Below are 15,249 nucleotides of genomic sequence, written 5' to 3'. Positions count from 1 at the left end.
AGGAACAAAAATGTTACTAAGAGATATTTTGAAATCCCCTAAAGAAATAGCCAAATATGCAGATAAATAATTGTTCCCATCCCCATCAAGATTCTCCCTCATCACCATATCATAAAGACTCTATATCCAGTCAGTGCAGGTATGTTTTCTGGTGTTTAGTTTTAAAAGACACCAGGGACTGGTCTACCAGCACTTCCCTGGGGAGGACATTTTACTGTACTGTTGTTATTAGTTGCAGTATTTATTATTTGTATTATAGCGGTGCCTTGAGGCTTCTACTGGGACTGGGATCCTGTTAGGCTGGATGCTGTGTATGTGCATGGTAAAAGGCAGTTTCTGCCTTAAAGAGCTCTCAGTCTAAATAGAAAGAACAAAGAGTGGGAAGAGAAAGGGAAGTAGGAAAGGGTGAAATGAGGTATTGAAAGTCATAGAGGAAACTTCACAATGCAAAATACAGCTCTTTGGGGCTGACTCTTCATAACATTAGAGTTCTCAAATTAATCCTAAATATTTTTTATTATTATTTAAACCAAGAGTAGAATGGGATCCAATTGCCCATTTTCAGATTAAGGTGAGGTTTTCCACCTGGGGTGTTCTGCTAATAGAAAAGCTAACACTGACCTTTTGCTTCCAAATTAGGATAGTCAGGACAGTGACCAAGGGGAGCTCCATGTTCAAATCTCTGCTCCATTTGATTTAGGATGGTAAACTGCAGTCTGATCCAGAGAAGGTAGACATTTTAACACAAGACTCATTTCCAGGGTTCTCTGAATATGCGGTAGAGATTACTTCCACAGTGTCCAGCAGGCAGCACTTTTAAAATTACTTGGATACTAACCCACTTGCCCCTTTATAGGGTCCTTTGAAAAGATCTGTGTTTACTGGGACATTAGCCAACTAAATATTTAAATCCCAATTATTTATTTTTTTTTAAACAGAAATTTGCATCTGAGATTGAGACAAGATTTGCATATGGGCTAATCAATGAAAACCATAATCAAACCATAATGCAGGGAAATTCAATAAAGTATAGTAGGATAAGACTCAGAACATACTTGGTTCAGGTCTTGCCAATATTGCTGGTGTCCTAGACTATTTTAATGAAAGATATCTTAAATTGTATTGCACATATTAAGTCTTGTACACTTCTTCCTTTCTCTTTTTGTTTCCCCCACTGAAAATAAGCAGGTCTTTATATCCAGGAGAATTTAATTAGCATCATTTAAAGAAAAAAAAAAGTCGTCACAAACCAGTACAACAAAACCCTAATACCTATAAAGCTCATCCAGAAGTGAATACATAAAGACCTGTTAGGATTCCTCAAGCACTTCTGAGCCCCTGCATCGATACACTTGCTTTACTAGTCATGGTTTTTCCACACATTCTTGCCTAAGGCATGAGAAATTTAATGGTGTATGTTTTGCTGAATTGTTGACTCTTGTTTTTCATTCCTGCTAAGTTTCTAGTGAGGCATAAAAGAATGTTTGTGAGCAAGGCTCCATGTGTACACAACTCTGCAGTGTATCCTTCCCTTTTGCCCTGGTGCAGTCACTTCAGCCAAGCAATGGATTAGTAGAAACTGAATTAGATTAAAAGGGAAACCAGGTTAAAGAACCAAGTTTTATCTCCCTGTTAATTGTAACTTATCTAGTGCCTGGATAATTGCTCGTAAATACCTGCTGAGTTGCCAAGCCTATGTTAAGGCTTGTCAGTCTTTAATAAATCTTAAAGACTTAAGATCCTACTCTTTGATGCTACCCATCACTTCCCAATCCAAAGGTAGGGCAAAACAAGGCAGTAATGCCGAGCGCTCCAGCTCAGCTCATCTGGCAGAATGCATCACAATCTTTATAAATGTGTGAGAAGGGCTGTGCAAGAGCTCCTGAAAAGGTCATTGGTATTTTTGGAGCGATAAATCATGGAGGGAAAGATTTGCATTTTGGCTGTATAAAATCCAGGGCTGGATTAGAGAGAGCATACTTTGCAGTAATATTTCTCTCCTGACTTGTTTTATTAGCTTCCTTTAAACATGTTACATTATTGCTTATAGAATTTCATTTACTTGGATTGGCAGCTTGATAAATATGTCTATTGGCGATGATTTGGATTGCTCTGGGCATTAATATTATTAAAACCTGTCACAAGGAAATGTCTGAAAGATGACTTACTGTAAAGATTACAGCATGAAATAAATCATACAATGGTATTTGTTACCGTTTATGGCCTCTTGGAGCCGAGTCAATCCCTTTTTATGTTGCATTATTTTTCAAGTTTTTATAGCCTTACATTATATATCGCTGTCAGAAATGAACAGATGGGGTGTCAAACACGAGCCTTCTGAATAATTCCCACCCTCGGGTTATTTGTATGAAGGACAAGTGTAAAACTGTGTTCTCAAGAAAAAGGAGATAGATAAAGGTGGAGAAAGTGTTGTTACAGTGAGCAAGATCCCTTTTGTCAGCAGGCACATTGTGCTTTTGATCACTACCTGATATTTACGCTACAGGGTGGGGGCTCTGTGGAAAATGTAGCAGTCTGTTGGCATAGCAAAAAACCTCACAAGTTAGACAAGTTTCACATTCCTTCAGCTTTAGTTTTATTGCTAGAATGGGAGAGAGACATCGAAGGGGTGTTTCATTGATAGCCAAACCTCAGAGGGTTTGTAGAAACATGGAAAAGTGTGGATGCCTATAGGTACCTCTCAAACACTTCAGGGGTGGAATTCTAAAAGGAATCCCTCCTTAACTACACAAATGGCATTTCTGGAGTTTGGGATCCATAAGGAAGATGATGAACGGGTATTTTGGACACTGGAAGTTTATGAACTGATTTTAGGCAGGGAGCTCCTCTAGGAAGAGGCAATAATATTTTGCATTCCACTTTTTGTTGTGTTGGGAAGTCCCATTTTTCTTGCTGTGTATTTTTGAGGACTGCTTGTCAGAGTCAGGGTGACAGGTTGGATGGAATGATATTTAAGCTGATAAATACACATGCAGATAACTAGGTTTATCTGACTTCTTAAAAAAATTCAGGTGGGAGACATCATCCATGCATACTTTCCCCCAAAGTTTCTCTCTTCAAATCTCCAGCCCCCAGAATCTTGTGCAGGTACACAGAATATAAATCAGCATTATTTTTGGAACATGAGTCTTCTTGGTATAAATGGATCTTTAAGCACCCCAATAAATTGTTATGTCAGTGCGGGCTGGCTGAATCTTGCTCGTGGAACACTGAGGTCTTATCTTCACTGAAGCTTGCACAACGAGTAAGACTGACAAATCATTGTGATGGAGCAGATATTTTAGTGGATTTCTGACACAGAAAACCTAGCTTCCATGGTGTGCAAAATCTGCCCAAACTTGTTTTGTACAGACTGCATTGCCTCTTTGCATGAAAACCAAGTCTGTTTACTGGCATTGAAAAGAGGGAAAAACGGGTTTCACTTTTTTCTTTTTTTTTTTTTTTTTTTTTTTGAAACCCCATAATAAGCAAAAGCGTGCTCCATTTGGGCCTTTAAGTCACTGGAGGTGTTACTGGTAACTCGTAACAGGACTCTTCTTCCAAAAGTGATTTACTTCTTGGTTGAATTTTTGGATATAGGCCTCCAGTTACTTTTTTATTTTTTCCTTCCCTTCTGGAGAGTAAAAAATTCAGAATACTAGAAAGATAAAGTCTCAGCCCTTGCCTGCCTTTATATATATAGAACGTTTTCTTAACTTGAGTTTGCATTCACGCTCACTGTATTTGGCACCTAAACTCCCTGTGATTTTAGCCAGTCGCCATTCCTTACAAATTTAGTCAGCTAATGCAAAGTTTATTCCAGCTTCTTTCTAAAGCTCTCTTCCCTTGTGTTCACATGCCTCTCTTGTTTCTCTGAGACTTACCATTAGAGATCAGAGTACCTTATCCTTTGCAGCCTCTTCCTGTATTCCTCAGTCTTTTTTTCTATATTTCACATGAAAATACAGCACCTCTCTCTTCCCCAGGCCCTTGTCCCACATCTATCATCAAGCTTGCATAAGAGTTTTAGGGATTCACATTCACCATGCAAAGTGCTGTTGTACTGCACATTGTAACTGGAGTTGCACCCACCTGTACGTACTAATCCGATTCCACGTTATACAATAGTATAATCACTTAAAGAATTTGCATGACTGATGGTGTGACTTCTGAGTGCATAAGGATAAGTTTCATAATTAGCTTTCCCTGTGAACTTGTGCAAACCAGTCTATTTATAATTTGGTCAGCTCCTGATTTTTAATGAGGGTGCTGAGAGTGACTGAAGCCTCTGGCAGCATGCATTTCATATTTTAATTACCCACAGTAATTCTGACAATTACACCAATGTCATAAATCACATCATAATGACCCATTAAAAAAAAACCCACCCGTATTTAATGATTGGATGGGGATTTAAGTTGAACAGATATGCAATGGCTTAACAAGAAGCCAAAATCTCCATGGAGTTTCAAAGTCTTCCAAATCTTTTCATTGAGGTATGGCTCCAGAAGGTGAAGAAACTTTGTGCAAAGTTTCTTCTACAGGCCAAGTCCTGATTTCCTCAGCAGGTGATTGCTTTTCGTGGGATGAAATCCCATTCCTATGTGCCAGGCTAGAATTGGACTTGTGCATGATTTGAGTCTTGGTGCCATTCTGGTCTCTGTCTTTGAGTCCAGGAGAATTGAGAATTACTCTTGGCAATGTCGATACAGTAGTCACAAGCATCCCTGGGTGTCATGCAAGCATTATGGCATTCGTTTTTAGCCAGTTAACTTGAGTTTTAGTAGGGATAGTCTAGAGGTAGAGCTTATGTATTTTCATCTTCTGGCAGATAGCTTTTGTTACACTATCCATGGTTTAATGAAGTGTAAATATATCTATCTTGTGTGTGGTGCTTAACGCCCTTCTTACCATTAACAGTTGTTGAGGAGGGCAGTTAGTAAGGGATGGTCAACATCACACTGATAACATAGCATTTTCTTCTCTGGTGATTTTTTGGGTGGTGTCACCATGTGCCACCTCTTACACAGACCTGAAACAACAGGACTAGGGTAGGTCTGCAGGTAAGTCTTCTGAGGAACAGAGTCTGCACAAAGTTACCACCAGCTCAGCCAAAAATAAGGCTGTGCTACCCAGCATAGTCTATTATTCAGCTGGGTCCTGGCTCCCTGGTTTTAGCCTTTAGTGAAAATCACTTCTATTATCTAAAATCTTGAGTAAGCCAAGTTCTGCTCTTTGGATTATTTTGCTATTAATAACGTCACAATAAGTGGGTGGAAGTAGCTAATGGCTCTAAGCCACAAATGATCCCAAATGTTCCCAGTCTCTACTCTCCTGTAAACCTTGACAGATTGGGAGTGCTTAGTAAAATATTGTAACACTCAACACGCATTTACAAGACAGAGATTTGTCCCATGACGGCTTCCAGATGTGTGAGTATGTGCAATTTCATAATTCAAGAACAGATTCTATTGCCCTCTGCAGATCCCCCATCAGGCTGTTCATAAATGCTGCTCATAATTAAATTAACCCACTAACTATCCATGCAAATTTTGATAAGCAGTGACCAAAAAAAAAAAAAAAAGAGAAACTGTTGAGATGCTCTCAAAAATGACAAGGTTGTCTTCAGAGATTATTTATCAGTATGAGAATATTTGTTTTTTCCCTTCCTGTTTGCCAAATTCTACTTTGTCCCTTCATACATGACAACTGTTTCAAGGGTTTAATCTAATAATTAGGAGCTGAATTTTGCCACCCTTACTCAAGCTGTCTGCTGTCTTACTCTCTGGAATCAAAGCAAGTCTCTCTTCTGTGTGTGGGTAGCAGGATCGGGGTTTGGTTTTTAAAATATAGCCTGTGCCCAGCCCAAGTAGCAGTGGAAGAACAAAAATATGTATGTACACTTGTCCATGCCAAGGAGAAGAAGCTGCGTTTTATCTAGCCCTCCTGTGACCTTGGAAGGGGAGAAGGAGGCTTCGGCAAAGATTTCACAAGGGCTGTTATGAATAGTGAGATGATGTTTTCTGTCAGAAACAATGGCTTATATCTCTGACACATGAGATCTGCCTGCAGAAGTAGTATCCAGCTTCCCCATGATAACCATGCTATATTAATTTGCAAAAGTGTTGGAGTTATTACACCTGGTTTCTATCTATGGCTGAACAACATGTCCTCATATAGTAAAAGTGTTAGCTGAGAGAGGTGATTTGGATGGAGGTTGAATGCAGAAATGGAGAGCAGATACCAAAAGCAGAAGGTGTCTTTTCTTATATATCACTCTGAGGTTTCTTTAGTGAAGTAGGCCCTAATGCATCTAGATCAATGTTCAGACAGTTCAGTCCAGTTATCCAGTTACGCATTTTGAATTTCACCAGTGCTGCCAACTCTTCAGACTTTGCCACATAGGTATCAGGAGTTCTTCTTAAGGCATCATCACGTGGAGCCCTGTTACTGGAGAATCTTGGCTCCATTTTAAAATGTGGTGTCAGGCAGTGCCTATTAGACTAGGAATCAGCCTTTCTATTTCTGTGTTGTGTAAGTTCCAATGCTACATGTCTCTTTCCATACTGTTTTCTCAGTTCAACTTAGTTTACCTTTATTGTTCATGTTTACAGCTCTTAAGTAAAGCAGGAGTCTCTAAACTTAGTGGGGGACTGTAAGTATTGCAGCAATATAGATGATAACTACAGACTATTTTTATTTTAGTGTATTCTGTACAACCACACTGACTTCACTGGGATTACATGTGCATTGCTTAGGGGCAGATTTGGTTCAGTGGATGTAATTAAGAAAAATTTAACTACTCATTTTTAAGATTGGTTTTACTTGTTGCCTGATGTATTTGTTAATTATTGGATGGAATACTCTAAATTATAACATTTTGCAATGACACGTAATACCTCCGTGTCAATTAATTAAGCCTCATAGTTCCTTGTGAGGTAGGCAAAGCACTTTGATGCGTTGTGATTGGACTGATATAATCCATGATGATGAATAAGCCAAGTCCAGACAAGCACCGTATTCTCACAGTGTGGGCCTGGGAGTGAGAAAAGGGGCTTTGTAGCAGCCTTCACATGCACAGGCAATTTTCATTGTGTGTGTGAAACTCCACTCCTCCCTAAAGGAAAAGGTTAACATATGTGCAGATCTGGGAGTGATTCAAAAAACAATAAGAGGATTCCCAAATGGGATGTGAACCGAACAGTCCACATGCCAAGTGTTAAATCATCCCCAAGGCTGCGGTACAGAGGCAAGGGAAGGATGTCAGGGCGTTTGTGCTGTTGGGCCAGGGCTTTCCAGATCCAGCTGCTGAAGCAACCTGCCTGCGTTGCACAGATACCGATGGGTGTTTTCTCTCTGGAGACTTTTGTGCGCAGATTTCTCATGTGTGTAGGTTTCTGGGGACCAATGGTGCAAATCTCCCAGGCCTTGCTTTGTCCTGAGGTGCTTTGTGAGCCTGCTTCTACCCCTGTATCTCTCTCTGGGAAAAATTTAGGACACAAAAATAAGCTCCAATTCCTGAGGATTTGCTGCTATTCTGTATTTAGAGATCAGAAGGGAAAGCAAATGAGCACAGACCTCAATGTGTACACGTGACATTAAGACTCATTGTAGCCACATTTTCCCACGACAAGGAGTGGAAGAGCTGATGTTGGAAGACTGCAGGCAAGGGATTCAGCAAAGCTTTTTAGGGCTTTGCAAAGGCATTATGAAGAATTTAAAGATAGCTTGTCAGCAGGAAGTTGTTGGCAGCTAACAATTTGATAAAAGGACTTCCACTCCCTGCCTTCTAATGCTATAGACAACTGTTAATCACTTATGTTAGTCCTCAAATGAAGTTTGAAACATCTTGGATGTGTCTGACCATCTTTCAGTGTAGCTGAGAGCTACGTTATCTACTTTGATTCATGGAAACATGGGTGACTGGTTTAGATTAGGTCATGGCTGTGGAAACAGGCCAAAAAGAAATGTTTTACCGTGTTGTAGCACTCTCAGTTCAACTCTGGTACAGTGGACCAAACTGCCATTTTGGATGATATATATAAGGTATTGAACTAGCATTACTTGTGGTATAAACCCAAATTTTTCTCCAAAATTAATGGTGGGCTATTGTTGTAATAGCCTCAGTTAGTCTGTGGGTTAGGCACAGACTGATTATACCAGTGGCTTATGCACCTGACATGGTGGATCAGTATTTTCAAATGTTCAGCCACTAGGACTAAATTTTCAGAAATGCCCACAGTCCAAAGTACCTAGTGTACTTACCTTTTGTAATTCAGCTCCACTTGTATGGTCTTTGGTAACGTGGTCTGGTGATTTTTTTTTGATACTCTATTCAGTGCGATGTAAGTGGTAAGGACCTCAAACAAGAATGTGATAGAGAAAGAAGGGTAACACAGACATGGCAATGCACAGCATCATGCGAATGCAACTATTTTCTTTGCAGATTCATGCAGAGCCAACACAGATAACTGTGCACCCACAGCACAGTCAGTTTGTGACCAGATAACCTGCTAACAGCTGTAGTGACTGTAGCTCAATCAGAGACTATTTCTATCTCTCTCTTGGGGTACTAGAGCATGTCAGTTCCAGTGCCTTCATCCTCAAGCTCCTCAGAGTCCAGTGCAGGATGATTTACGAGTCTCTCAGGAAATTTTTTTTTCCTGAAATCTCAGGAAGATTTCCCTAAGAATCATGTAACTTGCAGAGTATATGGCAGAAGGAACCTTTAACTAAAGAATGGCTTGTTACATCAGAATGTTCTTGGCCTTGGCAAGGTGGATGCCGTTACAATGAAGTGAGTTTTCCTGCTGTCTTTTGCCTCCATCTCCCACTTTAGGGATCCAACAAGTGTTTCCTCCAAGGCGTATATATTTCCCATAATATTAGAATGAGGAGTTGTCATTTCTGACAGGTTGTGTATATAGATGATGGCTTTATTATGATGGAGATGCATACATTGATTGATTGGTAAATCTGAGTCAAGTAAGAGAGCTTGTGAGAAGATAGTCTCTTACTTGCCAAAATACCATTTAATCACTGGCCTAATGATTTGTTATCTGAGGAGGAGATGTGTGGCTAATAGATGCAATTGTTTACAGTTAGCACAGGGCTGCATAGAGACACTGCAGAGATTTAAAGGAGTGCATGCATCCCTTTCTCTCCAGTTTGGTACTAGCTTGCAGAATTCAGGAGAGTTAGTTTGAAGCCTCTACCTGCCCCTTGTCAGAGATGCTAAACGACCTTTCATTTTGCTGAAGGCTGGGTAATTCAAAGCTGATCAAAAAATGTTTCATGCAACATGTTGTTTGCCTGTGAAACTTCTTGCGGCAAATGCTGCTGAGAGCAAGAACTGTGCAAGTGACAGAAGAGATCAACAGGGATAGGTATTGTAGTGGTTTTGTCTATGCTTTGTGAACGTCTGGAGATTGACAGACTTCAGCTAAAGGGCCTGGAAAAAGATTGGAAGTCTCATGGCTTGGTACCACCAGTCTGTAAGAGGAGCAGAGCTGTTGTGAGCTGTTTGGCATCTGGAGCACACTGCTTTCTGTTTGCCCTTCCTTTCTTTTCCCCCAGGTTGCTTCCAGCTGCCAGTGCCTGCTGCTCTTGCCTCCTCTTGAGCTGCAGTAGTGCAGCAGCCAGTGCATACAGATTTGTTTCTACCTCTTTGCTGCCTTTCTTGCCTGAAGGAAAGATTTTTTTCTATGCTTTCCTCCATCAGGCATACCTTGCACCTTGCTTTGCATTATCTGCTACTTGTCCACATTAAAGGTTAGATGGTGCTTGAGTTGGATCTGCTGTAGGCCATCCCTTCCTCCCTTATCCTGCAGTAGTGTGGAGGGAACAGAGATAGGAGGCACTGCAGAACTGGAAAGGACCAGCTTCCAGATTTGGCTTTACAATCAAGCCCAGCATGTTGCAAGTGTGTTGCAGAGGCGATTGGCGAGCAACTATGCAAAAAGTCAGTCATTACAGTTTATGTCTATGCTATTAGTAGATGCTTTGTGGCTTTTACATCTTGCGATGGTTTTAAGATAGGTGGACATTTATAAAACTTGGAAATATATTAATTTAGAAGAACAGGGTAACCTATTCTAATACGATCAGTCCTGGGATTTGTTATTAATCCCTTAGTCTAAGACCTGGGAAGCTAGCAGAAACTGCAAAAAAGTTCCAGCCTGGTCTTTGAATTCTCATGTGGAATGGGAAAGACTCTGTAGCTATGCTGCAGTTATTTAAATGACTGTAACTTTTAACTAGTTATAATGGGTATGGGTTAATTGTATAGCTATGGCATCGTGGAGTTTGGCACAGGCTGCAAACCCCCCAGCCACATTTGCAAAAATGGCGCAAATTCTCAGGTTCCTTACTGCTGTGCTAAGAAGTGCTAAACCCAGTACCAGCATAAGCTGGTCTGTACAGGGCACAGTTAGATCCACCTTGCAGGCCTCATACTGAATGACACCTTCCTCTAGCAAAATCCCCCCTCTCCTTTCTGTTAATCACACCTTACCCAATACTGCATGGACAAGATAAGGACAAATTGGACATGAAAAAGAATGTTGGGACCAAACACTTCTCTGGTCATACAGCTCTACTAAGGCTGTTGTGTTCAGTATGTATTATAATCCTAGATGGCAAGTTTCAGTTATCGTTGTGATTTCAGTTACAGAGTGATTAAATAAACTTTGCTCTTGAGCCAACTGTTCAAGGCTGACTCTAGCTACAGTAAAGCTAGAGAGATGGTGCTGAGCAAATGGTTTATCCAACAGATTCCAGGTCTTTTTCCGTCCATGCCTGGGCCACGAGGAGACGTGTGAACAACCCTTTGTTGTTCGACTTGACTTCCCCAACAATTCTGTTCTGTAGCAGTCCTTTGAAACAGTTTGATGTTCAGAGCAGCATCTGATTGAATGGCTCTTGTTTCACGTGGTCTTGTTGCTGCTTCTGAACTAACACACTGCTCGCAAACACGGGTACATATCTGAAATTTGCCTCTAAGAATATCCTGCAATATGGGCCTAATTTAAAGTCCCTGAAGACAAGGGGAAAATTCCTGCTGACTTCTTTTTGCTCTTAATCAAGACCATGTTTATATAAATATTGCTTCAATGAATGTCCCCACTGAAGAACTCGTATAATCCTAGGGACCTAGTCCAAACAGCTATAAACATCACAACTAATACAATAATTAAAGGAAACACTTCACAGTATATTTTTCCTTATGTTTGTCTCAGCTGACATTGACAGAGGAATTCCTGCACCACACAACCCTTTCCCCCCATACTGTCATGGTTAATGTGTGACTCATACATCCTAATTTTTCCTTGCTACTATAAGACATGAAAGCTATGATGTAGATAAAGAGGGCATCTCAGCTGCAGCTGGAGATGCAATCTCAACTTGAGTAAACTGTAGCTGCAGCTGCTGAGAGGTTGTTCTGTAGCTAAGAAGTTTCTCTCTCTGTTTTAGGGGGTTTGAAGGCCAAGGAGAGGAGAACAGCAGAGTCATCCTAGATTTAACAGGAATGCTCCACTGGTGTGATGCTGTTCCACTGCAGGAGGCTCTTCTGGTAGGTGTAGGGTATTTGCTTTTGGGATCTTCACGTCTTCCTCCTTGTTCTCCTAGCAATAAGCTGGAGCTTCAATGCATTGATCTGGGTGGAGGGCACAGCACTCTCTAATTTACTGCTGTTTACTTACCAATGTTATTTTAGCCAATTTCTAACTTTGATTTCATATGCAAAGGTAAGAGACAGACCCTGCCCTGGAGGGGAGAGTCTGAGGGTTTACCATTACCCCCCTTTTCAGGAGTAAACTGCAGATACAGTGTCTTGACCAGGGTAGCATAGAGACTCTGTTGCAGTGGTGGGAGCTGAAGGCTCATTCCATGGCCATATTCCCTTTTAATTTAGGTGGTAACCTGGGAACAGAGAAAGATCTCCAAGGTAACAAGGGATCAGTAATGCCTTCCATATTCATCTAAAGCAGGGCAGGCACCCTATCTCAGGAGTGGATCTCAATAGATGGACAAAGGAAGGTCTGATTGACGTCTATTTTATGTTGAAATTTTGTATGTTGTGTTTCCAGACCCCTGTGTCTGTGACATTATTGATCTGGATATCTGTAAGACAGTTTGGTTTATTTATTTAATGTGTCTAATCCGTAAAAGAACAAATCCCATCTAGAAATGGCAGGTTGTGCTCAGAGCTGCCAGAGAGCTGAGAGTAGGCAACCAAATCTTGCAATGAGGTGATCAAAGATTTCATCAAAAATACAGAATGTTCAAGCTGTTCTGCCAGCTGGGAGACTTGTAGCAGGCTGGAATTCATGCTGCTTGAAATGCTGCAGCTTCCTTCCAAGCAAATAAAAGGACCCTATTGCCCAGCAACCTCCAAAATAGGATTAGTCCTTACAAATGGGCAAATATCCCAATAGGACTGGAAGCTCAGCTCTGTGAATTGAAGAGTGGTGTTTTGAAAAGATCTTACAGGCAGGTTTACATGAGGAAAAAAGCTTACAACTGCTAGTGTGTCCTAACTCCCCATGTGCCACTTCTGTTTTGTACTGAGTGTTTTTGTGTAGCTAAGCTAGACCGTGCAAGGGGCTCTTAATGAGGATTAAGAATGTCCACAGAGGAAGTTAGTGCATATTGAACTTCATGTTCATGCAGTATCTTCCTTTGCAATCACGTTTCTGGGACAGGCAAGCCCTCCAAGGCCTGGGAGTCTAAGATGCGTTTTTGGGAGTGAGTTGGGTGCTTGACAAAATCCCAGACTGTGCTTTGGGTTTTTAAAAGCTACATTTTTAAAGTTGTTTAGGTGTTTAAATGTGCAAGTATACTCCTATGGGATTTGTTGTAACACTTCAGCATTTCATTCTGTTTGGAAACCATGGACAGCTAGATGGATATACTTCACAGAATTTTCTCCTTGATGTCCATGCAAAACACAGGACATCTAAACACATATCAAAATATGGTCCTCTGGCTTTTACATAAGGTATACATTATGAAATAATTTAAATGTTTTTTTTTTAATATTTTAACCATCAGTCTGATACAGCATAAATGTTTGAGAATGTAATTTATTTCTTTTTTTAACTTGACCTCGGTAATAAAGTAATAAATGTCAGATACGGCCAACTTCTTGGCCCAAGGTTGGAAGGAAGGCCTAAGTCCGTAGCATCTTCAGAATGGCTTACCTGTCCCTGCTGCTCATTCACTATACTGACTGCTCCTGTTGGTCTTGTAATTGTGCATTTCCTCTGCAGATTTCAGCAGTAATAGTTTTTCCAATTGTTCCTATAAAATAAGCTATAAAATAGATTGTGTTTTTAATTGTTTAGCTTCATTCAGCAGACTAATCGTTGGACTTGAGGCATGTTACATTAAATACAGCTAAAGGTTTCATTATTCAATTTAAACTAATCTAATTAGTTAGAGACAATCATTTAATTTGGTTATGATTCTAATCTCTCATCAGGAAACTTCTCCCTGACAAAGTCCCTTGTTTCTCTTTGGAAAAAAACTGGCAAGGAGTGAACATTGCAGGGATATACTGATCCCACAGTTTCTGGTTGGTTAAAATGGACATTAATGCAATGGCTTTGACAAGCCTGGTTGGCTGACTTGGCCACACTACCTACCAACCGTGAGGCACCACACTAAGCAATACCCACTCCCCAGTACATTTTCCCAGACTAATTAGCTCACTTGAAAACTATCATCAATTATCCAGAAAAAAACCACCAGGCCAAAGTTGTTATTAAGCTCCTGGTATTAAACTAGTATTGTTGACTTGTTCTACATTTTTGATGTTTTATGCAAACATATATGAATTTTTCACTGCTGTAGGATAGATTTGGAATCCAAATAATTAAGGGGACATACTTCTTTATATATAGTCTCATTCTACCCATAGATGTTACATAGCTAAGAAGTGGTTTAAGTATTTCTAACTGAAGAGAAGAATCTAAAATAAACCTAGTAGCTGATTTAGCAAAATTCTGTTTTAAATTTAGAATTGCAAGGACCAAGCAGCACCAAACCTGAAGGATCATATTTTGGTCTGCGTCTTTGGCGATGGAAACTCACCACTGATTGGGCTGCAGGACTTCGTGATGCCTTTAAGAGCTAGTAACTTCATTTACCATGAGTTGAAAGACATTGTTTTTCTCGGGTCTTTGGAATATCTGCAAAGAGAATGGAAATTTATTCAGAACTTTCCAAAGCTGTGGTTATTCTCAGTAAGAATTTTTTGCATATTCTCTTTTCTTCTTCCTTCCTTTCTCTAGCTCTCATGCACATTTCTAAATACATTTTAAAACTTCTTGATGATAGCACAATTCAGATTCAAAAAGGACCAAAATTATCCCAAGCTCTAGACTTGAGCCTGAATCCAAGATGTTTTTGAAAAACTTTCCCTTCTTAAATATTTATTTTCTTCTGGGGGAGTCTTGGTACTCTCTGGTTTCCTGCAGAAGCCCCGAGAAGCTAATCCTGATTGTCAGAGAAGAAAATTCGCAGGTCTAGACTTGCAATTTATTGGATGCTTCCCCATTTCCCAAGTTGCTCAAATTTTGAAGATGTTTCCAAAATGCATTTGTGCTGGCTGAGTTTGAAACAAATTTAATGTTCACCTTTCACCCTTAAAGATCCTCCATGTTCAACTTGCTCACATTTCTCCTGATCACTATTTCTTTGGTTTTATCAGGGTAGTGCGCTCTCCTGTGCAGATCTGAGGGCAGTTAACGTCCAGGATTGTGCTGCATGCGCCATTCTGTCTTCCAACATCACTGCATCAAGCAGTCCTTCCCTGGTGGACACGGAAAGCATCCTCGCCACTCTGAACATTCGATCCATGCAGGGTAAGTCCAGCTCAGCCCCCCTAGGTAAGCATGCTTCCTTTTGCCTGTGAGCATGCTGATGCAACAAAAATGGAAGCTGAAGGAGGGGAGAATGAAGGGGTCACTTGTCCCTAGTCTGAGCCACAGCCTGTCTCTTCTGAATATAAATATATAAGTTAAAAGGACCAGAAGTCCATTTTAGCATAGCCAGCTGTACAGCCTAGTCCAGTTTCTGTAGCTACAGGTATGCGAAGGAAGGAGTGATAAGCCAGCATTGCTCCTGGAAATATGCCAGTTCCTCCTGCAAATTCTGAGTGAAGCTTCAAGGTTTCCTGTAAAGAGACCATGGCTGGAGGGTAAATGGTAACCAGTGTTGGTAACTGCTGTATTATTTGCAAAAGCA

At 40.5% G+C, this 15,249-nt stretch overlaps 1 protein-coding gene across 1 annotated transcript in view; it reads left to right on the top strand.

Annotated features, from left to right (window-relative positions):
* Nucleotides 1-15,249, top strand: part of KCNU1 (potassium calcium-activated channel subfamily U member 1) — a 52,744-nt gene that overhangs the window by 24,106 nt on the left and 13,389 nt on the right. The window contains exons 20-23 of the mRNA XM_049831582.1: nt 8,840-8,850; nt 11,484-11,572; nt 14,022-14,246; nt 14,714-14,891. Coding sequence (XP_049687539.1) covers nt 8,840-8,850; nt 11,484-11,572; nt 14,022-14,246; nt 14,714-14,891 — 503 coding nt within the window. The remainder of the gene's footprint in view (nt 1-8,839; nt 8,851-11,483; nt 11,573-14,021; nt 14,247-14,713; nt 14,892-15,249) is intronic.

Source organism: Accipiter gentilis, chromosome 28 (genome assembly GCF_929443795.1).
Source record: "Accipiter gentilis chromosome 28, bAccGen1.1, whole genome shotgun sequence".
NCBI classification, from domain to species: domain Eukaryota; kingdom Metazoa; phylum Chordata; class Aves; order Accipitriformes; family Accipitridae; genus Astur; species Astur gentilis.
The sequence above is the reverse complement of the archived record's forward strand: the minus strand, read 5'-3'. Positions and strand labels throughout refer to the sequence as shown.